At 38.6% G+C, this 26783-nt stretch overlaps 2 protein-coding genes across 2 annotated transcripts; both read right to left on the bottom strand.

Annotated features, from left to right (window-relative positions):
- Positions 1-2860: 2860 nt before the first annotated feature.
- Positions 2861-10538, bottom strand: LOC309488895 (uncharacterized protein). Its single transcript, XM_082157313.1, has 2 exons — positions 8067-10538; positions 2861-7046 (listed from the first exon to the last, which is right to left on the bottom strand). Exons 1-2 carry the CDS (start codon positions 10428-10430, stop codon positions 4644-4646), a joined length of 4767 nt encoding a protein of 1588 aa, XP_082013439.1. The 5' UTR covers positions 10431-10538; the 3' UTR covers positions 2861-4643.
- A 54-nt stretch (positions 10539-10592) lies between these two features.
- LOC309488894 (protocadherin Fat 4-like) lies at positions 10593-26212 on the bottom strand (the record flags this gene model as incomplete). The annotated part of the gene is made up of 8 exons (XM_082157312.1): positions 10593-10616; positions 11277-12754; positions 13358-13571; positions 14469-16449; positions 16639-16766; positions 18235-20529; positions 21352-23649; positions 26117-26212. The coding sequence occupies 8 exons, from the start codon at positions 26210-26212 to the stop codon at positions 10593-10595; spliced, it is 8514 nt and encodes a 2837-aa protein (XP_082013438.1).
- Positions 26213-26783: the final 571 nt, after the last annotated feature.

The following is a 26783-nucleotide window of genomic DNA, read 5'->3' as shown; positions in this document are numbered from 1 at the left end:
ACAGAGACATATTGAAGAGGTCAGGGCTGCGTTTCCCAAAAGCATCGTAAGCCTAAGAAGTTCGTAAAAACGATCGTACGACTGATCTTAATATCATGGGCCCGGTTTCCCAAAGCGTTCTTATCTCTAAGTAGTTCTTAACCTATTCCTTAACCTCTCTCTTAACCTTATGGGACGGTTCCCGAAACGTTCGTACGCTAAGTATATCTTTTGTAAGTCACACTTTCGTAAGGTTGGTCTGGACCACTCTTAGCTTTACCTTATCACTGTTGCAGGTCTATATGAAAATAATTCTGAAGTTTGAATACACCCAGACAGTGTTCAGTTAGGCTAATTCAAGTGTTTTCATGCAAAGAATAAAATTGTCATTACACTGATTATTATTTTTTAATTATATTATTATACAATATTATTAATTTAATTAAAACGCTCTTTTAAAGGCCAGTGAAAGCAAAGGCTACTGTCAGTTAAGTTCTATTCGGACGCTAATATTGTTTCTCATGGGCTCGTCCGGTATTTTAAACATTTACAGGGGTAAGTCGGTGATTTTAGTGCCGTCCGAATCCATAATATCAGTGTTTTTCTCACCCAACCCGCGTAAAAATCCCTGGCCAAATTAGTACCTACTGTTTTTTGACAAACAGGTCGTGTGGTAATTTAATTGCCGTCTGAATCCACATCTCTGCATTTTCAAGAAGAGATTCAAAATTCACTGTTTAAATCCTTTTTGATCACTGCCGAGCACCGTACGTTACGTACACTTTTATTACTGAAATGCTTGAAAGTATTTCCAAGAACAATATTTCATCGCAGCTCCACCTCAGCGAACAAAAATGGGAAAGAGAAGAAAGCACAAATTTAAATGGTTATTATGGCAGCAATATATGATGCAATTTTAAAATATGTAGGCTAGGCTATTATAGGCTATTATAGTTTGGATTATTTTTTATAATATCCAATAATCATAATAAATGCAATTTCAACTATTTCTGAAGTGCTTCTCTAATAAAGAACACCACTTTCTCACATAAACAGCCCCTGCACGAGAGAATAATTGATTCTCGAGTCATCGATATCAGCAGATTCAGCACCATCGCCACGGACAGCGCCGGGTAACGTCGCACGTAAGAAGGGATATCTTAAGCAGCTTTCTAAGGTATAGTTCGGGGAACACACTTAGGAACATAAACAAATTTGGTAAGATATATCTTTCGAGTCTTCTTAGCACGCTAAGAGTGAGCGTTATCGGGAAACCGGGCCCTGGTCTGTTTCCCAAAAGCATCGTAACTTAAGTAGCACTTGAAAATCTTCGTAGAACTACGAGTGCTCTGGAGTAATCGTAAATCCCCAAGTGCATCGTAAGAAGACAGATTTATGAGGTCACCTGCAGGACAACCAGCAGATTACACTTTTATCTAGATTTAACAGATTACACTGCAAAGTGAGTAGGCCTACAAATATAAGGTTTTGATTGTACTTTTTTATTGTACACTTTATTGTAGCCTACTTGTTTTTTGTTTAAATGAATGTATAAATTAAATAATAAAAAAGGGAAGAAAAAATACACATCTAAATTAAATGAATGAACAAAAAAAAAATCATAAAAGAACGAAGTAATGTGGGAAATATGCTTCAAAGATTGGGCAAAAAAAAAAAATCTGTCAATGACTTGCTGACTTTTGCACGAAAACCAGCCATGTATTGGGCATTTCTTGCAGACCACCTTTGAACACCCCGGGTTGCAGTTAGTTTGCAATGTCCACCCAGATGTTTTGTTTTTCCTTATTTGTATGGTGTCCTTTAAATCTGTTAAAAATAACATCTTTGTTTCGCTCTATCTCCTCTAAAATTAGGCCTACATTAATTTAATCTTTTTTGAAAGGTATCTTTTTGTTTGTTTTTTTGTTCATACATTTTGTCAGTAGGCTATCTCCGCCTGAATGTAGACTAGACTTGTCTTGATTGCTAATCCACAGATGACGATTATTAGGTTAAACCTAATAATTAAGGCTAAACGTTCAGAATACGATTCCATATAAGGTTATATTTCAGCACTTCGCGAATGGACAGCGACTCTTAAGTAGCACGTAAAACGCGTTCTCGCGCGTTCATCTTAAGAGCATTTTTGGGAAACGCTCGTGGAATTGCTGCGAGCGTTCGTAACCTTGCACGTAGAGAGCGCTCTTATAAGAGCTAAGATACATCGTTACCCCGAAACAACGACGTAACTCGCTGCTTAACTACCATAGTACGATGCATCGTTGGAGAAATCAACTAGCTAGTCACGACTGTTTCCCGAAACCGTATGTCGCAAAGTATCGTTCAACCACGTTGGTTTATGACGTCTCGCACGTGGTGGACTAATAACTTATTTTAATTAATCTGTTTGAGATCGAATAGCTAGATTGTGTCATATAAGTTACAGACATGGCATCTGAAGACCATTTCAAATTTTTCTCAGTTATTTTGCTTTATTACCAGACTCAATATTTGGCTCGTTCTTACATAGTAGAGCACGTTCGCACATGCGCAGTCTTCAAAAACGGTGCTTTAAATCTCTTGACAAACTAAAAGACGTAAATTACATTTGTATGTATTCTAAATAAATAACACAGGTTGTACTGAATGTCAGCTTGCTTATTTTGCTAAAGATAAGGATTTATTCAGTCTACATCTCATGTAAACTAGAAACTATGCTTCTAACCACAACTCGAGAGCTGTCGTTCCAACCACACAAGTTTGCGATGCTGTTTGCGAGCGTTCGTTGGAACGATGGTTTCGGGAAACACCAAACTATGCTGATAACGACGGAACTTGCGACCATAGTTGGCTAACGATGCTTTCGGGAAACGCACCCCAGGGGTGCGTTTCCCGTACAACTATATAGCTCGCTGCTTAACTACCATAGTACGATGCATCGTTGGAGAAATCAACTAGCTAGTCACGACTGTTTCCCGAAACCGTCCGTCGCAAAGTATCGTTCAACCACGTTGGTTTATGACGTCTCGCACGTGGTGGACTAATAACTTATTTTAATTAATCTGTTTGAGATCGAATTAACGCTAGATTTTGTCATAAGTTACAGACATGGCATCTGAAGACCATTTCTAATTTTTCTCAGTTATTTTGCTTTATTACCAGACTCAATATTTGGCTCGTTACATAGTAGAGCACGTTCGCACATGCGCAGTCTTCAAAAACGGTGCTTTAAATCTCTTGACAAACTAAAAGACATAAATTACATTTGTATGTATTCTAAATAAATAACACGGGTTGTACTGAATGTCAGCTTGCTTATTTTGCTAAAGATAAGGATTTATTCAGTCTACATCTAATGTAAACTAGAAACTATGCTTCTAACGACAGCTCGAGAGCTGTCGTTCCAACCACACAAGTTTGCGATGCTGTTTGCGAACGTTCGTTTGAACGATGGTTTCGGGAAACACCAAATCGTTGAACTATGCTGATAACGACGGAACTTGCGACCATAGTTGGCTAACGATGCTTTCGGGAAACGCACCCCTGGGGTGCGTTTCCCGTACAACTATATAGCTCGCTGCTTAACTACCTTAGTACGATGCATCGTTGGAGAAATCAACTAGCTAGTCACGACTGTTTCCCGAAACCGTCTGTCGCAAAGTATCGTTCAACCACGTTGGTTTATGACGTCTCGCACGTGGTGGACTAATAACTTATTTTAATTAATCTGTTTGAGATCGAATTAACGCTAGATTTTGTCATATAAGTTACAGACATGGCATCTGAAGACCATTTCTAATTTTTCTCAGTTATTTTGCTTTATTACCAGACTCAATATTTGGCTCGTTCTTACATAGTAGAGCACGTTCGCACATGCGCAGTCTTCAAAAACGGTGCTTTAAATCTCTTGACAAACTAAAAGACATAAATTACATTTGTATGTATTCTAAATAAATAACACGGGTTGTACTGAATGTCAGCTTGCTTATTTTGCTAAAGATAAGGATTTATTCAGTCTACATCTAATGTAAACTAGAAACTATACTTCTAACGACAGCTCGAGAGCTGTCGCTCCAACCACACAAGTTTGCGATGCTGTTTGCGAACGTTCGTTTGAACGATGGTTTCGGGAAACACCAAATCGTTGAACTATGCTGATAACGACGGAACTTGCGACCATAGTTGGCTAACGATGCTTTCGGGAAACGCACCCCTGAGCAGTTACTATCACGGAAAATAATACGGTTGGAATGTTGTAGCCTATTGACCAATCTGCATTTAGGTCCGGACTTGTATTATTATTATTATTATTATTATTAATATTATTTCGTTTCTTTTATTTTATTTTAATTGCATAAATCCTGTAACGTACGTCTCTAATTTTGTTACATTTGCTTGACACAGCTTTTCTGTTTTGTAAACTATATAGATATTATATTATTTGTATACAAACTAATTAGTATAATACATGGCAAAAAAACAAAACAAAAAAAACGCTTAATCGTGTTAGTAAAACTGCAGAATAAAGGAATTCATAAGTTATCAAGACAACTTCGTAAATTTTAAACAAGTGAAACAACCACGTTGTGAAAACCAAAGCAACAGTTGTGATAACCATAGCAATAATTGAAAACAGCTGATAACAATAATTAAGATGAAAATATTTAAACACAAATTTTCAGTGATCTTCTTACCTTTCCAGTGGTAGGAAGAGTTTGTGTGCGCGTAAAAGTTTCCTCTCCACTATTAATGCTGATCAACTCCGCGTCTGCTGGTGGAAACGGCGAGGGGTAAACGACTACATCACTCTTTATTGTGTCTGAACTAAAACACACGTCATACTGTTGAGTAGATTTAGAGAAGGACCAGCTTCCGTCTGGATGGGTGCTGATCACTGGAGCGCTGTACCTGCTGAAACTGCCGTCTGTCCTGTAGCATTTAGCTGCTATCAAACCCACGAGACTCAGTAAAAAGATGACTGATACTGAGACGATAGCGATGAGCAGATACACATTCAGATCTGAAAAACTCTCCTCTTTAACAGGAACTTCTCTGAATGATGTCTTTATGTCATCCAGACTCTCAACAACCACAACATCCATGGACATAGTCGCTGAGAGTGATGGCTCTCCATTATCAGACACTGTAATAATAAGTGGGTGAGTTTTTAAGTCATTGTCACTCATTCGTCTCTTAGTCTTTATTTCTCCAGTGCTGCTTCCAATGCGGAAGAGATTCGTTCCTTTGGGTTCACTTATATGATAAGACAGAAGAGCGTTATATCCAGAGTCAGCATCAACAGCTCTGATCTTGGCTACAAAGTATCCCGCTTCAGCAGAGTAGGGAATGTTCTCAGTATTAACTGATCCAGGATCAGAATAAGGCGGTAAAATAACTGGACTGTTGTCATTCTCATCCAGAATAAACACATTTACAGTCACATTACTGCTCAGAGGAGGAACACCAGAGTCTGTTGCCATCACTTCAAACTGAAATCTTTTTGTTTCTTCGTGATTAAATGATTGTAAACTGAATATTTCTCCACTCAAAGAGTTTATATTGATCAGTGTTGATACAGGAACACTGGAGCTGGAACTGTCTAACAGTGAATATGAAAGTTCTGCGTTCTCACCAGTGTCTGAATCATCAGCTGTCACTTTTGTCACGAGACCCCCAGCTTGACCATTCTCACTTAGAAAAGCGTTAATAACGGGTGCTGGGAAATGTGGGGCATTGTCATTAACATCAGAGATATGTACAGTTATAACAGTGCTGCTGGAAAGAGCCGGAGTTCCTTCATCTGAAGCTGTAATTGTGATGTTATACTGAGAAACACTCTCTCTGTCCAGAGGTCCGTCTACCACTAGAGAATAATGATTGTTATATGACGTCTCCAGTTTGAAAGGAATCGAGCCTTGCAGCGCACAGTGAACAATGCCATTCTTACCTCCATCTTTATCAGACACTGTGACTAAAGCAACAGCAGTTCCTGACTTAGTGTCTTCTTTCACAGTTTTCAGAAGTGGAGTCACTGTTATCTCTGGTGCATTATCATTTTCATCCATAACTTCTATTAAAACTTTACATTGTGTGCTCTTTGGTGGGCTGCCTTTATCTCTTGCCTGAACGCGTAACTCAATTGCAGGATTCTCCTCGTAATTAATTTGCTTTTTTACAACAATATCTCCTGTCTCGGGGATAATGGAAAACAGGTCTTGCTTCTTTCCATGACCAACAAACGAGTACACAATTTCACGGTTTATTCCTTCATCCAAATCAGTGGCAAAGACAGATAAAACTTTAGTTCCAGCAGCAACATTTTCTTTTAGTTTGACTTTGTAAAGAGGTTGACTGAACACTGGGTTATTGTCATTAACATCCATGACGTTTATAATAATATTTAAAGTCCCTGATTTAGGTGGTTTTCCTCCATCTGTCCCCGTGAGAACTAACTTAATAGTCGCTTGCTTCTCTCGATCTAAAGCCTTGCTCAGCACTAACTCTGCAGACACACTCTGGTCTTCACTCAGTGTATCGAGACTGAAATGTTCATTCGGACTCAGTTTGTACTCTTTCAGTGAATTACTGCCAACATCAGAGTCCTCGGACACAGGGAGAGGAAATCTCTCTCCAGGGCTTGCGTTTTCACTAATATTCACAGTAAACACTTTAACAGGAAAATGTGGCGCATTGTCGTTTATATCCAATATCTTAATCTCCACCCTGTAAAGATGATGAGGATTTTCAGCGAGGGCCTCTATATTCAAAGAGCATTTCTGGTTCGACATACATATCTCCTCACGGTCAATCCTTTCATTAACAAACAGCACGCCAGTTTTCAGATTTACGTCAAAATACTTCTTATTTGATCCAGTCACGATCTCAAACATGCGAGATTCCAGGTCGTAAACATTTATGTTCAGGTCTTTCGCTATATTGCCAACAACTGTTCCCTTATTTACCTCTTCCGGTACGGAATAGACGATCTGAGCAAACGCAGAATCCAGCAAAGAAAGGAAAAATATAAATCCACAATCGAAATATCCCGTAAATGCCATGATGGAGAGTCACAGCTGGCGTAATGAAAGTAAAAACAAAAAATAAACGCTCGAGAATCTTCTTAGCATTCAGACAACACGAGACGGAACAGGAACCATCATCATGTCTCAACGACAGATACACTATAACACCAAGATTCTGAGAGAGGTTTCAGAATAAATCCTTTAAACCTTTAACTGACGGTCTGCAGTGACACCATGTGCTGAAACTATGCCATAACAGGAATAATACATAACCAAAACAGCTGAAGGAACAACAAAATGCTTGGAGACAACAACAAAGATAGTGATTTTCAAAGTAATTCAACAATAAAAAGCACCGCAAAATAAATATTAGTGACAGATTACTTATTATATAATTCACTTGTTAATGCTGCTAATTAGCTAATAAGACTGCAAGCAAATTGGGGGGAAAAAGTCAAAAGGGGGAAAAAAGAAGCTGGCTAACAATATTCTCCACGGGGCAGGTTATGAGAGAACACTGTGCAGCTCCCCAAAAGTATCATTATTTTTGTTGCATAGCAGAGACATATTGAAGAGTTCAAAGCAGTTACTATATCATGACAAATAAAATGGTTGGAATGCTGAACTGACCAATCGGTATTTAGGATCGGAATTAATAGCATTATTATTGTTATTATTATTATTATTTCGTTTCTATTTCGCATTTTAATTTCACATTTTCTGCCTGTTTAACTTTGTTACTATTGCTTGACGTTGATTTTCTGTTTTGTAAACTATATCGATTATTACATTATTTTAAATATGCTCTAATTGTTTTGATACTTGAAAACGACAACAACAACAAAAACATCCCGCATGCATGACAAGATTATTCATAGTATGTTGGTAAAACTGTAGATTAAATGTATTCATAATTTATCACAACAACTTTAAAATCAAGTGAAACAACCACGTTGTGAAAACCAAACCAACATTTGCGACAACCATAATAAATAATTGCGAACTGCCAACGCTATCTAATTAAGATGTAAATATAAAAACACGAATTTTCAATGATCTTCTTACCTTTCCAGTGGTAGGAAGAGTTTGGGTGCGCGTAAAAGTTTCCTCTCCACTATTAATGCTGATCAACTCCGCGTCTGCTGGTGGAAACGGCGAGGGGAAAACGACTACATCACTCTTTATTGTGTCTGAACTAAAACACACGTCATACTGTTGAGTAGATTTAGAGAAGGACCAGCTTCCGTCTGGATGGGTGCTGATCACTGGATCGCTGTACCTGCTGAAACTGCCGTCTGTCCTGTAGCATTTAGCTGCTATCAAACCCACGAGACTCAGTAAAAAGATGACTGATACTGAGACGATAGCGATGAGCAGATACACATTCACATCTGAAAAACTCTCCTCTTTAACAGGAACTTCTCTGAATGATGTCTTTATGTCATCCAGACTCTCAACAACCACAACATCCATGGACATAGTCGCTGAGAGTGATGGCTCTCCATTATCAGACACTGTAATAATAAGTGGGTGAGTTTTTAAGTCATTGTCACTCATTCGTCTCTTAGTCTTTATTTCTCCAGTGCTGCTTCCAATGCGGAAGAGATTCGTTCCTTTGGGTTCACTTATATGATAAGACAGAAGAGCGTTATATCCAGAGTCAGCATCAACAGCTCTGATCTTGGCTACAAAGTATCCCGCTTCAGCAGAGTAGGGAATGTTCTCAGTATTAACTGATCCAGGATCAGAATAAGGCGGTAAAATAACTGGACTGTTGTCATTCTCATCCAGAATAAACACATTTACAGTCACATTACTGTTCAGAGGAGGAACACCAGAGTCTGTTGCCATCACTTCAAACTGAAATCTTTTTGTTTCTTCGTGATTAAATGATTGTAAACTGAATATTTCTCCACTCAAAGAGTTTATATTGATCAGTGTTGTTACAGGAACACTGGAGCTGGAACTGTCTAACAGTGAATATGAAAGTTCTGCGTTCTCACCAGTGTCTGAATCATCAGCTGTCACTTTTGTCACGAGACCTCCAGCTTGACCATTCTCACTTAGAAAAGCGTTAATAACGGGTGCTGGGAAATGTGGGGCATTGTCATTAACATCAGAGATATGTACAGTTATAACAGTGCTGCTGGAAAGAGCCGGAGTTCCTTCATCTGAAGCTGTAATTGTGATGTTATACTGAGAAACACTCTCTCTGTCCAGAGGTCCGTCTACCACTAGAGAATAATGATTGTTATATGACGTCTCCAGTTTGAAAGGAAACGAGCCTTTCAGCGCACAGTGAACAATGCCATTCTTACCTCCATCTTTATCAGACACTGTGACTAAAGCAACAGCAGTTCCCGGTTTTGCGTCCTCTTTCACACTTTCCAACAGAGGAGTCGTAACTATCTCTGGTGCATTATCATTCTCATCCACAACTTCTATTAAAACTTTACAGTGTGCACTTTTTGGAGGGCTGCCTTTATCTCTCGCCTGAACACGGAGTTCAATTGCAGAATCTACCTCGAAATCAATTTGTCCTTGAACAACAATTTCCCCAGAGTTAGAATTAATGCCAAACAGATTCAATTCATCGGTATTTCCATGAAATGAATACTGAATTTCACTATTGATGCCCTCATCCAAATCACTGGCAGAAACAGAAATTATTTTGGTTCCAATTGGTGTGTTTTCTTTTACTTTAACTTTATATAAAGCTTTACTGAAAACAGGCTGATTATCGTTTATATCCATGACGTCAACAACAATACTCAAGGTTCCAGATTTAGGAGGTTTTCCTCCGTCAACAGCGGTTAATATTAAGTGAATAACGGCTTGTTTCTCTCGGTCTAAAGCTTTCTGTAGAACTAACTCAGCAGATATACTCTTTTGCCCGCTATGAACATCTAAAGAAAAATATTCATTTGAATTGAGTTTGTAATCTTTCATAGAATTACTGCCGACATCTGAATCTTTTGCAATTGGAAGAGGAAATCGTTCCCCCTCATTTGTAAACTCTGTAACATTGACAACATACATGCTGTCGGGGAAAAAAGGAGTATTGTCGTTCACATCCATAATCATAATTTCAAGCCGATAAAGTCTGTGAGGATTCTGAGCAAGAGCCTCTAAATGCAATGTACATTTCTGATTAGAGCCACACAACTCCTCACGATCAATCCTGTCTTTGACAAACAGCGACCCCGTTTTCATATTTACATCAAAATACTTTGCATTTGATCCAGGCATAATCTGAAACATGCGTGATTCTAGTTCCTGAGCGCTGATCTTGAGGTCTTTTGCAATATTCCCGATCACGGTTCCTTTATTTACCTCCTCGGAGATGGAATAGACAATCTGGCCAAGCGAAGATTTCCATAAAGACAGAAATAAAATGATCCAGAAGCCAAAATATTCGGTGACATCCATGATTGTGCAGTCAATGTCTTGCGAATTTTTTTTATATAAAAACGATTAAAACAACTAAACAGACCTCTCTCGATCCAATCCGAAATCACGACGCAGAAGCTACTATAAGCCTTGGTTATGTGCACCCTATCAACGCATATTCTGTTGCTGTAAAGGAGGAGCTCAGATGACTCTCAAAGTTGTGGTCTGCAGTGCCACCATGTGTTGTAACAGTGATGAAACTGAAATATTACTTCATAGATTTTGTTATTAACAAAGAGTGAACTAAAGTTATCTGTAATTCAAATTTAAACATTCATATCTACGCAATCATTACGAAATAGAAAAAAAAAACGTTGTGTTGTGTATTCAGGTAAATACAAATATTGAGAAGGAATACACGTCATTGCCGCTGTCCGTGGTAGTGAAGTTATTTTGCTCTTTAAAATACAACATAGGCTACATTTAAAACTTAAATAAAAACAATACAAACAGTTTGTATGATAAGGTCATTATTCCAGTACTGTATTTCCATAGTCACGAGATAATTAAATAATTTGCAAAACTAAAATGTATCTTAATTTATAACAAGTGAGACATTTAAATATTATTTCCAGTTTGTCAAAGCAGTCCAGTATATGTATTATCTTAAGTACATTTAGGATACTATATAGGATGCGCGTAATAAAATAGAAAATGAAATAATACGATATTTCCTTTTTATATTATTCCCATAGACATGTAAACTGGAAAATGAACTGTAATGAGAGTTTATAAAATCCAAACATTCAACTTAATCGTTTCCAAAAATGTAATTGTGCAAGTCAAGCAGTGATTGCAATACACAAGCAAGTTGCAATGTCTTACCTTCTCTGAGTTAGGAAGAGTTTGGGTACGCGTAAAAGTTTCCTCTCCACTATTAATGCTGATCAACTCCGCGTCTGCTGGTGGAAACGGCGAGGGGAAAACGACTACATCACTCTTTATTGTGTCTGAACTAAAACACACGTCATACTGTTGAGTAGATTTAGAGAAGGACCAGCTTCCGTCTGGATGGGTGCTGATCACTGGAGCGCTGTACCTGCTGAAACTGCCGTCTGTCCTGTAGCATTTAGCTGCTATCAAACCCACGAGACTCAGTAAAAAGATGACTGATACTGAGACGATAGCGATGAGCAGATACACATTCAGATCTGAAAAACTCTCCTCTTTAACAGGAACTTCTCTGAATGATGTCTTTATGTCATCCAGACTCTCAACAACAACCACAACATCCATGGACATAGTCGCTGAGAGTGATGGCTCTCCATTATCAGACACTGTAATAATAAGTGGGTGAGTTTTTAAGTCATTGTCACTCATTCGTCTCTTAGTCTTTATTTCTCCAGTGCTGCTTCCAATGCGGAAGAGATTCGTTCCTTTGGGTTCACTTATATGATAAGACAGAAGAGCGTTATATCCAGAGTCAGCATCAACAGCTCTGATCTTGGCTACAAAGTATCCCGCTTCAGCAGAGTAGGGAATGTTCTCAGTATTAACTGATCCAGGATCAGAATAAGGCGGTAAAATAACTGGACTGTTGTCATTCTCATCCAGAATAAACACATTTACAGTCACATTACTGCTCAGAGGAGGAACACCAGAGTCTGTTGCCATCACTTCAAACTGAAATCTTTTTGTTTCTTCGTGATTAAATGATTGCAAACTGAATATTTCTCCACTCAAAGAGTTTATATTGATCAGTGTTGTTACAGGAACACTGGAGCTGGAACTGTCTAACAGTGAATATGAAAGTTCTGCGTTCTCACCAGTGTCTGAATCATCAGCTGTCACTTTTGTCACGAGACCTCCAGCTTGACCATTCTCTCTTAGAAAAGCGTTATTAACGGGTGCTGGGAAATGTGGGGCATTGTCATTAACATCAGAGATATGTACAGTTATAACAGTGCTGCTGGAAAGAGCCGGAGTTCCTTCATCTGAAGCTGTAATTGTGATGTTATACTGAGAAACACTCTCTCTGTCCAGAGGTCCGTCTACCACTAGAGAATAATGATTGTTATATGACGTCTCCAGTTTGAAAGGAAACGAGCCTTTCAGCGCACAGTGAACAATGCCATTCTTACCTCCATCTTTATCAGACACTGTGACTAAAGCAACAGCAGTTCCCGGTTTTGCGTCCTCTTTCACACTTTCCAACAGAGGAGTCGTAACTATATGTGGCACATTGTCATTCTCATCCACGACTTCTATTAAAACTTTACAGTGTGCACTTTTTGGAGGACTGCCTTTATCTCTCGCCTGAACACGGAGTTCAATTGCAGAATCTACCTCGTAATCAATTTGACCTTTAACAACAATTTCCCCAGAGTTAGAATTAATGCTAAATCGGTTCAGTTCATCGGTATTTCCATGAAATGAATATTGAATTTCACTATTGATCCCCTCATCCAAATCAGTGGCAGAAACAGAAATTATTTGGGTTCCAATTGGTGTGTTTTCTTTTACTTTAACTTTATATAAAGGTTTACTGAAAATAGGCTGATTATCGTTTATGTCCATGACGTCAACAACAATACTCAAGGTTCCAGATTTAGGAGGTTTTCCTCCGTCAACAGCGGTTAATATTAAGTGAATAACGGCTTGTTTCTCTCGGTCTAAAGCTTTCTGAAGAACTAACTCAGCAGATATAATGTTTTGCCCGCTATGAACATCTAAAGAAAAATATTCATTTGAACTGAGTTTGTAATCTTTCATAGAATTACTGCCGACATCTGAATCTTTTGCAATTGGAAGAGGAAATCTTTCCCCCTCATTTGCAATCTCTGTAACATTCACAACATACATGCTGTCAGGAAAAAACGGAGCATTGTCGTTCACATCCATAATCATAATTTCAAGCCGATAAAGTCTGTGCGGATTCTGAGCAAGAGCCTCTAAATGAAATGTACATTTCTGATTAGAGCCACACAACTCCTCACGATCAATCCTGTCTTTGACAAACAGCGACCCCGTTTTCATATTTACATCAAAATACTTTGCATTTGATCCAGGCATAATCTGAAAGATGCGTGATTCTAGTTCCTGAGCGCTGATCTTGAGGTCTTTTGCAATATTCCCGATCACGGTTCCTTTATTAACCTCCTCGGAGATGGAATAGACAATCTGGCCAAGCGAAGATTTCCATAACAGAAATAAAACGATCCAGAAGCCATAATATCCTGTGAAATCCATGATCGTGCAAGAAAATGTCCTGCTATTTAAAGCGATTAAAACAACTAAATAAACCTCTCTCGATACAATCCGAAATCACGACGCAGAAGCTACTATAAGCCTTGGTTATTTGCACCCTTTCAGCGCATATTCTGTTGCTGTAAAGGAGGAGCTCAGATGACTCTCAAAGTTGTGGTCTGCAGTGCCACCACGTGTTATAACAGTGATGAAACAATGAGATGTTACTTCATAAACTTTCCTATAAAACAAAGAGCAAACTAAACGTATCTGCGTCTTCGTGAATTCAAAACTAAACATATCTACGCAATCATTGCGAAATAGTAATAAAAAAATGTTGTGTTGTGTATTCCAGCAAATACAAATATTTAGAAGGAATATACAACGCCAGTACCGCTGTCCGTGGTACTGAAGTTGTTCTTTAAATACAAAATAGGCTACAGTTAAACCATAAATAAAAACAATAAAAACAGTTTGTATGAAAAGGTCCTTATTCCAGTACTGTATTTCCAAAGTCACGAGAAAATTAACTAATTTGCAAAACTAAAATGTATTAACAAGTGAGAAATTTAAATAGTATTTCCAATTTTTCCAAAGCAGTCCAGTATATGTATTATCCTGAGTACATATTGGATGGATGCGCATAATAAAATAGAAAATTAAATCAAAACGATATTTCCTTTTTTATATTATTCCTATAGACATCTAAACTGGAAAATGAACTGTGATGAGGGTTTATAAAATCCAAACCTTCAGCTTAATCGTTTCTAAAAATGTAATTTCGCAAGTCAAGCAGTGATTGCAATACACAAGCAAGTTGCAATGTCTTACCTTCTCTGAGTTAGGAAGAGTTTGGGTGCGCGTAAAAGTTTCCTCTCCACTATTAATGCTGATCAACTCCGCGTCTGCTGGTGGAAACGGCGAGGGGAAAACGACTACATCACTCTTTATTGTGTCTGAACTAAAACACACGTCATACTGTTGAGTAGATTTAGAGAAGGACCAGCTTCCGTCTGGATGGGTGCTGATCACTGGAGCGCTGTACCTGCTGAAACTGCCGTCTGTCCTGTAGCATTTAGCTGCTATCAAACCCACGAGACTCAGTAAAAAGATGACTGATACTGAGACGATAGCGATGAGCAGATACACATTCAGATCTGAAAAACTCTCCTCTTTAACAGGAACTTCTCTGAATGATGTCTTTATGTCATCCAGACTCTCAACAACCACAACATCCATGGACATAGTCGCTGAGAGTGATGGCTCTCCATTATCAGACACTGTAATAATAAGTGGGTGATTTTTTAAGTCATTGTCACTCATTCGTCTCTTAGTCTTTATTTCTCCAGTGCTGCTTCCAATGCGGAAGAGATTCGTTCCTTTGGGTTCACTTATATGATAAGACAGAAGAGCGTTATATCCAGAGTCAGCATCAACAGCTCTGATCTTGGCTACAAAGTATCCCGCTTCAGCAGAGTAGGGAATGTTCTCAGTATTAACTGTTCCAGGGTCAGAATAAGGCGGTAAAATAACCGGACGGTTGTCATTCTCATCAGTTATAAAAACATTTACTGTCAAGCTGCTGCTTAGTGATGGAAGACCCGAATCTGTCGCCTGAATTTCAAACTGAAATGATTTAAGGTCTTCGTAGTTAAATGACTGTTTACTGTATAAGTCTCCACTCTCACTATTTATGTCAATCATAGATATCAATGGAATCACAGTTTTGTCTCTGCTAATTAAAGTATAGGAAATATGAGCGTTCGTGTTGATATCTGGATCCTGCGCGGTCACTGTCGTTATAATGGCACCTGCTGGGCTGTTTTCCTTTAGAAACACGCTCATCACAGCTTCTGGGAAGCGTGGCGCATTGTCATTCACATCAGATATTTGAACTGTGATAATACTTGTACTAGAGAGTGAAGGGGTCCCTTCATCTGAAGCTATTATTGTGATATTAAAATGGGCAATTTCTTCTCTGTCCAGTGCTCCATCTACAACTAAAGAGTAGTAGTTTTTATAAGAGGACTCGATCTTAAACGGCACCTGACCTACAATACTGCAGTGCACTATTCCATTTTTACCTCCGTCTTTATCAGAGATTGTAATAAGAGCCACAGCTGTTCCGACTTTTGAGTCCTCTTTAATAGTACTGGCCAAAGAAGTCACCATCAGCTCGGGCGGATTGTCATTCACATCAACAACTTCAACTAACACCTTACACTGTGAACTCTTAGGAGGCTGGCCTTTGTCTTTAGCCTCCACCCTCAACTCAACAGCAGCATTTTCTTCATAATCAATATTACCTTTAACTATTATAAGTCCGCTATCTGGATCAATTGAAAACAGATCTGACGCTTTGCTACTGCCTTGCTTGATAATAGAAAATGTTATATCACTATTTATTCCCTCATCTAAATCAGAGGCGGAGAGGGAGATGATTTGGGACCCCAGAGCAATATTTTCGTTCACTTTCACTTTGTAAAGAGATTTGCTGAAAACTGGAGAGTTGTCGTTAAAATCCAAAACATTGACTATTATCTCTAATGTTCCAGACATCGCAGGTTTACCTCCATCAACAGCAGTCAGTGTTAGATGAACGACAGGCTGTTTTTCTCGATCTAAAGCTTTAATCAGCACCAGTTCGACAGTAACACTCTGTTCTACGTTCTGCACATCCAGAGAAAAGTGTTCGTTGGGACTAAGCTTGTAGGATTTAACCGCATTGTTGCCAGAATCCGGATCTTCAGCCAAAGGAAGAGAAAATTTCTCTCCAAGAGAGGAGACTTCTGTTATGTTCAGTACCTGACTGCTAATCGGAAACGATGGCGCATTATCGTTGATGTCAATTATATGTATTTCTATTCTATATAGACTCAGTGGATTATGAGCCATCGCTTCTAAAAGCATCGTGCATTTCTCATCAGCAGAGCAAAGCGATTCTCGATCAATTCGATTATTCACATACAGAGTCCCAGTCTTTACATTCACCCCAAAATACCTTTTGTTGGTTCCATATACAATCTGAAACATACGAGGTTCCAGTTCCAGCACATTGATGTGAAGATCTTTTGCTAAATTTCCGACAATGGTTCCCACATTCACTTCCTCTGAGACTGAATAGGCAATCTGACCGGAGGAAAAAGTCCAACAATAAGACAGCAGAATCGCAGTCCATATAGATCCAACATATAGATTCATCTCTGCTCAAAATCACAATTCAAAATCTAAAAGAAACAAACAAATATTTAAGAAAAGCAAATGAGACCAGCTGAATTGTGGCTCACTACACAACCGCAGACGACAATGCTGATATGAGGTGGTTTAAGAATGGTGCTTTGGAAGGAGGAGATATACAAATACGCGAGTATTTATGGTGATCTAAATTTTCACGGTTAACAGCGACTCCAGGTGGTTTCTAATGGAATCGCAGTGCATTATTAAAGTTTCTCCAGGAATAGCTTCACATTTAAGGAAATAAAAGCTCTGTAATGTGTGATTTAGATTTTTAAAACTCACTTCCACGACAAAACACAACAGAGAGGAAAGGAAGGGTTTGCGGGATTATATTATCTTAAATATCAGATGAACTGTTTAAGCACATTCCACAATAAATACCCATTTCAATTCCACAATTAATAACCATCACATAATCTAGTGAAGATGTTTTTCAAAAATAAATGCACATTCGTAAAGAGGAAAGACTTAACTTAGTAGGTTCGTGTTTAAATATTTAACAAAACAAACTGTGATGACAAAAAATGGCAGTTATAAAAGGGATGTTACACTCAATAAGCGCAGCTGTTGCTGTCCAGTTCTGAAATTCTGCTTTAGGAAATCTGATACTTTGAAAAGACAAACACGAAATGATAACCATCACCATCATTGTGAATATGTTTTTGTAAAGGTTTTGTAAATAAGTCCTAAATTTAGGTTGCAAACTATACAATTTAAAAATATATATATATAAAACAGCTAACATTAAAATTTTGCTTGACCTCTTGAGGTTGACGGTCTACATTTTCAGAAAGAACATTTTTTCTATTTGATGAAATTTTTAATGAAAGTTAAAGGCGCTTTTTGTACATAATTAATGGAAAATTTAAATAATAATAAAACAATCCTCCATCATTGTTGGCAAAAGGTTAGCACATGATAATATTTAAATATGCAGTAGTAAAATGCAACGTGGATTATCAGGATTCCAGAAACTGTTAAACAAGTGGCTCTGAATGTTGAAATATCTTCAAAGGTAATAAAAAGTCAACAATGAGCTTTTACCACAAATAAGTAGAGATATAGCTATATCTTTTCTTTCCAATGGAAGAAAGTGTATGTGTGCACATATTTTTTCTCCTACCATTTGATCAACAATAACATAAAATACGTCGTCAAGTCAAGTCATCTTCATTTATATAGCGCTTTTAACAATGTAGATTGTTCCAAAGCGGCTTTACAGTGATAGAGTAATGGACACATAATTAAAATTCCAGAACAAATGTAATGAGAACTAAACAATTTCTTCAAGCTTGATTATTTTTTTATTTTTTTTTTCAAATAAATAATAGTATGTAAGGAGAAATCACCAGTGTCTTACCTTCTCTGAGTTGGGAAGAGTTTGTGTGCGCGTAAAAGTGTCTTCACTATTAATGCTGATCAACTCCGCGTCTGCTGGTGGAAACGGCGAGGGGAAAACGACTACATCACTCTTTATTGTGTCTGAACTAAAACACACGTCATACTGTTGAGTAGATTTAGAGAAGGACCAGCTTCCGTCTGGATGGGTGCTGATCACTGGAGCGCTGTACCTGCTGAAACTGCCGTCTGTCCTGTAGCATTTAGCTGCTATCAAACCCACGAGACTCAGTAAAAAGATGACTGATACTGAGACGATAGCGATGAGCAGATACACATTCAGATCTGAAAAACTCTCCTCTTTAACCGGAACTTCTCTGAATGATGTCTTTATGTCGTCCAGACTCTCAACAACCACAACATCCATGGACAAAGTCGCTGAGAGTGATGGCTCTCCATTATCAGACACTGTAATAATAAGTGGGTGAGTTTTTAAGTCATTGTCACTCATTCGTCTCTTAGTCTTTATTTCTCCAGTGCTGCTTCCAATGCGGAAGAGATTCGTTCCTTTGGGTTCACTTATATGATAAGACAGAAGAGCGTTATATCCAGAGTCAGCATCAACAGCTCTGATCTTGGCTACAAAGTATCCCGCTTCAGCAGAGTAGGGAATGTTCTCAGTATTAACTGATCCAGGATCAGAATAAGGCGGTAAAATAACTGGACTGTTGTCATTCTCATCTAGAATAAACACATTTACAGTCACATTACTGCTCAGAGGAGGAACACCAGAGTCTGTTGCCATCACTTCAAACTGAAATCGTTTTGTTTCTTCGTGATTAAATGATTGCAAACTGAAAATATCTCCACTCAAAGAGTTTATATTGATCAGTGTTGTTACAGGAACACTGGAGCTGGAACTGTCTAACAGTGAATATGAAAGTTCTGCGTTCTCACCAGTGTCTGAATCATCAGCTGTCACTTTTGTCACGAGACCTCCAGCTTGACCATTCTCACTTAGAAAAGCGTTAATAACGGGTGCTGGGAAATGTGGGGCATTGTCATTAACATCAGAGATATGTACAGTTATAACAGTGCTGCTGGAAAGAGCCGGAGTTCCTTCATCTGAAGCTGTAATTGTGATGTTATACTGAGAAACACTCTCTCTGTCCAGAGGTCCGTCTACCACTAGAGAATAATGATTGTTATATGACGTCTCCAGTTTGAAAGGAAACGAGCCTTTCAGCGCACAGTGAACAATGCCATTCTTACCTCCATCTTTATCAGACACTGTGACTAAAGCAACAGCAGTTCCTGGTTTTGCGTCCTCTTTCACACTTTCCAACAGAGGAGTCGTAACTATCTCTGGCACATTGTCATTCTCATCCACAACTTCTATTAAAACTTTGCAGTGTGCAATTTTTGGAGGACTGCCTTTGTCTTTTGCCTGAACACGGAGCTCAATTGCAGGCTGTTCTTCGTAATCAATGTGTCCTTGAACAACAATTTCCCCAGAATTAGAATCAATGCTAAACAGTTTCAATTCATCGGTATTTCCATGTCCAAGAAATGAATATTGAATTTCACTATTGATGCCCTCATCCAAATCAGTGGCAGAAACAGAAATTATTTTGGTTCCAATTGGTGTGTTTTCCTTCACTTTTACTTTGTATAAAGGTTTGCTGAAAATAGGCTTATTATCGTTTACATCCATGACGTCAACAACAACACTCAATGTTCCAGATTTAGGAGGTTTTCCTCCGTCAACAGCGGTTAATATTAAGTGAATAACGGCTTGTTTCTCTCGGTCTAAAGCTTTCTGTAGAACTAACTCAGCAGAAATACTCTGTTGCCCGCTATGGACATCTAAAGAAAAATATTCATTTGAACGAAGTTTGTAATCTTTCAGAGAATTACTACCGACATCTGAATCTTTTGCGATTGGAAGAGGAAATCTGTCCCCCGCATTTGCATCCTCTGTAACATTTATAACATACGTCGTGTCAATAAAAAACGGAGCATTGTCGTTCACATCCACAATTATAATTTCAAGCCGATAAAGTCTGTGCGGATTCTGATCAAGAGCCTCTAAATTCAATGTACATTTCTGATTAGTGCCACACAACTCCTCACGATCAATCCTGTCTTTGACAACCAGCGACCCCGTTTTCACATTAACATCAAAATACTTTGCATTTGATCCAGGCATAATCTGAAAGATGCGTGATTCTAGTTCCTGAGTGCTGATCTTGAGGTCTTTTGCAATATTCCCGATCACGGTTCCTTTATTTACCTCCTCGGAGATGGTATAGACAATCTGGCCAAGCGAAGATTTCCATAACAGAAATAAAATTATCCAGAAGCCAAGATATTCGGTGACATCCATGATTGTGCAGTCAATATCTTGCGAATTTTTTTTATATAAAAACGATTAAAACAACTAAACAGACCTCTCTCGATACAATCCTAAATCACGACGCAGAAGCTACTATAAGCCTTGGTTATTTGCACCCTTTCAGCGCATATTCTGTTGCTGTAAAGGAGGAGCTCAGATGACTCTCAAAGTTGTGGTCTGCAGTGCCACCATGTGTTGTAACAGTGATGAAACAATGAGATGTTACTTCATAAACTTTCCTATAAAACAAAGAGCAAACTAAACGTATCTACGTCTTAATAAATTCAAAACTAAACCTTCATATCTACGCAATCATTACGAAATAGAAAAAAAATGTTGTGTTGTGTATTCCAGCAAATACAAATATTGAGAAGGAATATACAACGTCAATACCGCTGTCCGTGGTACTGAAGTTATTTTGCTAATGAACTCATTTGCAAAACTAAAATGCATCATCTTAAAAACGAGTGAGAAATTTAAATAATATTTCCAATTTGTCAAAGCAGTCCAGTATATGTATTATCTTAAGTACATTTAGAATACTATATAGGATGCGCGTAATAAAATAGAAAATTAAATAATACGATATTTCCTTTGTTATATTATTCCCATAGACATGTAAACTGGAAAATGAACTGTAATGAGAGTTTATAAAATCCAAACATTCAACTTAATCGTTTCTAACAATGTAATTTTGCAAGTCAAGCAGTGATTGCAATACACAAGCAAGTTGCAATGTCTTACCTTCTCTGAGTTAGGAAGAGTTTGGGTGCGCGTAAAAGTGTCTTCTCCACTATTAATGCTGATCAACTCCGCGTCTGCTGGTGGAAACGGCGAGGGGTAAACGACTACATCACTCTTTATTGTGTCTGAACTAAAACACACGTCATACTGTTGAGTAGATTTAGAGAAGGACCAGCTTCCGTCTGGATGGGTGCTGATCACTGGAGCGCTGTACCTGCTGAAACTGCCGTCTGTCCTGTAGCATTTAGCTGCTATCAAACCCACGAGACTCAGTAAAAAGATGACTGATACTGAGACGATAGCGATGAGCAGATACACATTCAGATCTGAAAAACTCTCCTCTTTAACAGGAACTTCTCTGAATGATGTCTTTATGTCATCCAGACTCTCAACAACCACAACATCCATGGACATAGTCGCTGAGAGTGATGGCTCTCCATTATCAGACACTGTAATTATAAGTGGGTGAGTTTTTAAGTCATTGTCACTCATTCGTCTCTTAGTCTTTATTTCTCCAGTGCTGCTTCCAATGCGGAAGAGATTCGTTCCTTTGGGTTCACTTATATGATAAGACAGAAGAGCGTTATATCCAGAGTCAGCATCAACAGCTCTGATCTTGGCTACAAAGTATCCCGCTTCAGCAGAGTAGGGAATGTTCTCAGTATTAACTGATCCAGGATCAGAATAAGGCGGTAAAATAACTGGACTGTTGTCATTCTCATCCAGAATAAACACATTTACAGTCACATTACTGCTCAGAGGAGGAACACCAGAGTCTGTTGCCATCACTTTAAGTTGAAATCTCTTTGTTTCTTCATGATTAAAAGATTGTAAACTGAATATTTCTCCACTCAAAGAGTTTATATTGATCAGTGTTGTTACAGGAACACTGGAGCTGGAACTGTCTAACAGTGAATATGAAAGTTCTGCGTTCTCACCAGTGTCTGAATCATCAGCTGTCACTTTTGTCACGAGTCCTCCAGCTTGACCATTCTCACTTAGAAAAGCGTTAATAACGGGTGCTGGGAAATGTGGGGCATTGTCATTAACATCAGAGATATGTACAGTTATAACAGTGCTGCTGGAAAGAGCCGGAGTTCCTTCATCTGAAGCTGTAATTGTGATGTTATACTGAGAAACACTCTCTCTGTCCAGAGGTCCGTCTACCACTAGAGAATAATGATTGTTATATGACGTCTCCAGTTTGAAAGGAAACGAGCCTTTCAGCGCACAGTGAACAATGCCATTCTTACCTCCATCTTTATCAGACACTGTGACTAAAGCAACAGCAGTTCCCAGTTTTGCGTCCTCTTTCACACTCTCCAACAGAGGAGTCGTAACTATCTCTGGCACATTGTCATTCTCATCCACAACTTCTATTAAAACTTTACAGTGTGCACTTTTTGGAGGGCTGCCTTTATCTCTCGCCTGAACACGGAGTTCAATTGCAGAATCTTCTTCATAATCAATTTGTCCTTGAACAACAATTTCCCCAGAGTTAGAATTAATGCTAAACAGATTCAGTTCATCTGTATTTCCATGTCCAAGAAATGAATATTGAATTTCACTATTGATGCCCTCATCCAAATCAGTGGCAGAAACAGAAATTATTTTGGTTCCAATTGGCGTGTTTTCTTTTACTTTAACTTTATATAAAGGTTTACTGAAAATAGGCTGATTATCGTTTATATCCATGACGTCAACAACAATACTCAAGGTTCCAGATTTAGGAGGTTTTCCTCCGTCAACAGCGGTTAATATTAAGTGAATAACGGCTTGTTTCTCTCGGTCTAAAGCTTTCTGAAGAACTAACTCAGCAGATATACTCTGTTGCCCGCTATGAACATCTAAAGAAAAATATTCATTTGAACTGAGTTTGTAATCTTTCAGAGAATTACTGCCGACATCTGAATCTTTTGCTATTGGAAGAGGAAATCTTTCCCCCTCATTTGCAATCTCTGTAACATTCACAACATGCATGCTGGCAGAAAAAAACGGAGCATTGTCGTTGACATCCACAATCATAATTTCAAGCCGATAAAGTCTGTGAGGATTCTGAGCAAGAGCCTCTAAATTAAATGTACATTTCTGATTAGAGCCACACAACTCCTCACGATCAATCCTGTCTTTGACAAACAGCGACCCCGTTTTCACATTAACATCAAAATACTTTGCATTTGATCCAGGCATAATCTGAAACATGCGTGATTCTAGTTCCTGAGCGCTGATCTTGAGGTCTTTTGCAATATTCCCGATCACTGTTCCTTTATTCACCTCCTCGGAGATGGAATAGACAATCTGGCCAAGCGAAGATTTCCATAAACACAGAAATAAAACGGTCCAAAAGCCAAAATATTCTGTGACATCCATGATTGTGCAGTCAATGTCCTGCGATTTATTTAATGTAACAGCGGCTAAAACAAACTAAACAGACCTCTCTCGATACAATCCGAAATCACGACGCAGAAGCTATAAGCCTTGGTTATTTGCACCCTTTCAACGCATATTCTGTTGCTGTAAAGGAGGAGCTCAGATGACTCTCAAAGTTGTGGTCTGCAGTGCCACCATGTGTTGTAACCGTGACAAAACAATGAAATGTTACTCTATAAAACAAGTGAACTAAACGTATCACCATCTTCATTTAGTCAACCTTCATAGTGTTGATAGTCATTACAAAACAGAAAAAATCTTGTGTTTTGTGTATTACAACAAATATGTATGAGAATAAATATACAACGCCATTACCGCTGTCCGTGGTACTGAAATGACTTTGCTCTAATACAACATAAGGCTACAGTTTGGCAATAATTCAAGCTAATAAAGAAAGTAGAAAGGCCGTACAAGCAAATCAAACGATGACATCCCAAAGCTGCACATCAATATATGAACAAAAATACGGCAGAGTCACGATATGCAGAAATAACTTAAAATAAAATGTATCATCCTATCAACAAGTGAAAAAATCAACTTTTATTTTTTAACACTTAATATTTCATAAACATTTAAACTAAATAAACTGTAAAACTGTAGAAAATAAGAAAAATAAGTCTACTTAAACGTTGCTAAACATGACCAGTTTGCACCACTAGATGACACTCAAGTTTCCTAGTTGTAGTTAATTGTGAAGTAAGAGGAGACAAGAGTAGCGAGAATGCTGAGCATGTGTATGCATGTTACAATGCTGGCTATGACCATATATTAAAGTTTCTTAAATTAAATATTATTTTTGTGTTTCTTGTCTACATAAGACACAACACTATCAAACCAATAAGACTCAATAAAATATGACTGACTGAGACAACAGAGATGAGTAGATACAGATTCAGATCAGAAAAATTCCTTTAGATCTCCACCCCAGGTGTATTAGAAGTTCCAGTCTCTTTAACAGATCCTGTCAGAAGACAACAAGTTAACAAAACTGTATTTGTCTGGGTACCCAAACAGTGTTCTATCAGCCTGAGAGGTTGACAGATGAAGTCAAATAAGACATGGATTAAATGCAAGCTAACTTTAATGATCATTGGACACAAAAGCTTTGTGTTCAGACCATACTCTTCCCATTCTACAAGTCATTTAAAAGAACATGTCCCTTCTGTCATAGCATGTACCAGCATTGTTTAGGTCTCTTTTACAACAGTTAAGTGATCTGACAAAGCAAGTCAACACTCTCATTGATGTGATCTGGAGTAAGTTGCTGAAACTGCAACTGTTAAAGGGATACTTCAGCTCTGGGAAGATGAATGTGTATTTAAAATAGGTCATTTAAGTAGAAGAAATGTGAAGAAATTTTTGAATTTTGAGCTTTCTAGACTGAGAAAAGCCAGAAAATGTATTTTTGGCTTATGTGGATGAAAGACAACAACTCCCAGTATGCACTTGCTTCACTGCCCTAGGAGGCCACGCCTACCGGTAAGAGAGCGCAGTTGAAAACAACAAGGCTATTAGGCTAGCCTACATGATGATTTTGCCAGGGATTTAGAGATCGCCCAAAATGTCTGGGATTCGGCTTTTGCGTTCTACAGTCGCCATTCATTATGTTTACTGTGGCGAGCAGGACGAGGCTGACGGCCGCGGGAGAACGTCGCGAGGCCGGTGGCGTGATTACTGAGACGCGCCGGGTCTTGCATCTCTCACGGAGGAGCGGGAATTTTCTTAGCAATGGTAAAACGCACATCAACCGATTACTTGTTTAGCGTTCATGTAAACACTACATTCAGACTCACCAATCGGAATGAATTCAGTTAGATTGAAACAAAAGGTGTGCATGTAAACAGTGAATGGCGACCGCAGAACGCAAAAGCTGAATCCCGGACATTTTGAACGATCTCGCCCGCCGGACAAGTCCGGGAAAAGGAGGATGGTAACCCCTACTTACTCAGCTTTCTCCTACTATTCAGCTTTCTCCACAGAACAAGAGCCTGTTAGCTTAGCTTCCAAAGAAAGACGGCTGACACTGTGTGTGCATTCTGTGAGTGAGATCCCACCCTCTATGGGCTGGTTGAAAACATGCGGAACAACGCCTTCTACTGGCTGTAGTCTTTAGCCTCTGGCCAGAAAATCCTCCGATGACGCAAAATGACGATTTTTGCGTCATCGGAGGATTTTTTCCAGACAAAAAATACATAAATCTCTTGTCTCAGGGGGATATGAGGGTGGAAAGCATGGTAATTCGAAAATACTACAGGTTTTCTACTAATACAAAGCTTAATGCTAAATCCTGAAGTATCCCTTTAAAAATGCTTCAAGTTATTCCAAAATGTCTCACTTGCAGTTTCTCATTTGGATGAGAAAAGAGTATAACAACCTGTTCCACCATAACTTCAGCTGTATTGTTGATTAAATCAAACATCTGCAAGGCCATTATGCTCATGTTATTTTGTCAAATTGTAGAGATCAAATCAGACAGTGACCCCCCAAAATGAAAATTGTCATCATTTACACACAACAACACCGACAAACAGAAACGGACACGGACACACCGAAATGGACACGACACGTCAAAAAACGTGAATTTGACTTGGTTACACATGAGACATACTGTATACAATACAATGTGACAATTTTATTACAAATTAAAAACTGTTTTCTATTTTAATATATTTATATGACGTAACATTTTTATTTATTCCTGTGATGGCAAAGAGGCACGGACACCGGCACAGACACGGACAAATGTTTAACCGGCAAGGCTTTAAAGCACATGTAAATAATGAACTTTTGTAAATTGCAGTATCCCGTGAGTGTAACTCGACCTCTGTGTTAGCATGTGATGTGAATGTTCGTCACATTATACAGTATGTTGGGACGGAGGAGCCAGACCACGGACACCGGCACAGACACGGACACCGGCACGGACACACCGGAATGGACACGGACACCGGCATGGACACAGGCACAGGCATGGACACCGGAACGGACACGGACACACTGGC

The sequence above is a fragment of the Leuciscus leuciscus genome (assembly GCF_965113295.1).
Source record: "Leuciscus leuciscus genome assembly, chromosome: 24".
Lineage (NCBI taxonomy): Eukaryota > Metazoa > Chordata > Actinopteri > Cypriniformes > Leuciscidae > Leuciscus > Leuciscus leuciscus.
The sequence above is the reverse complement of the archived record's forward strand: the minus strand, read 5'-3'. Positions and strand labels throughout refer to the sequence as shown.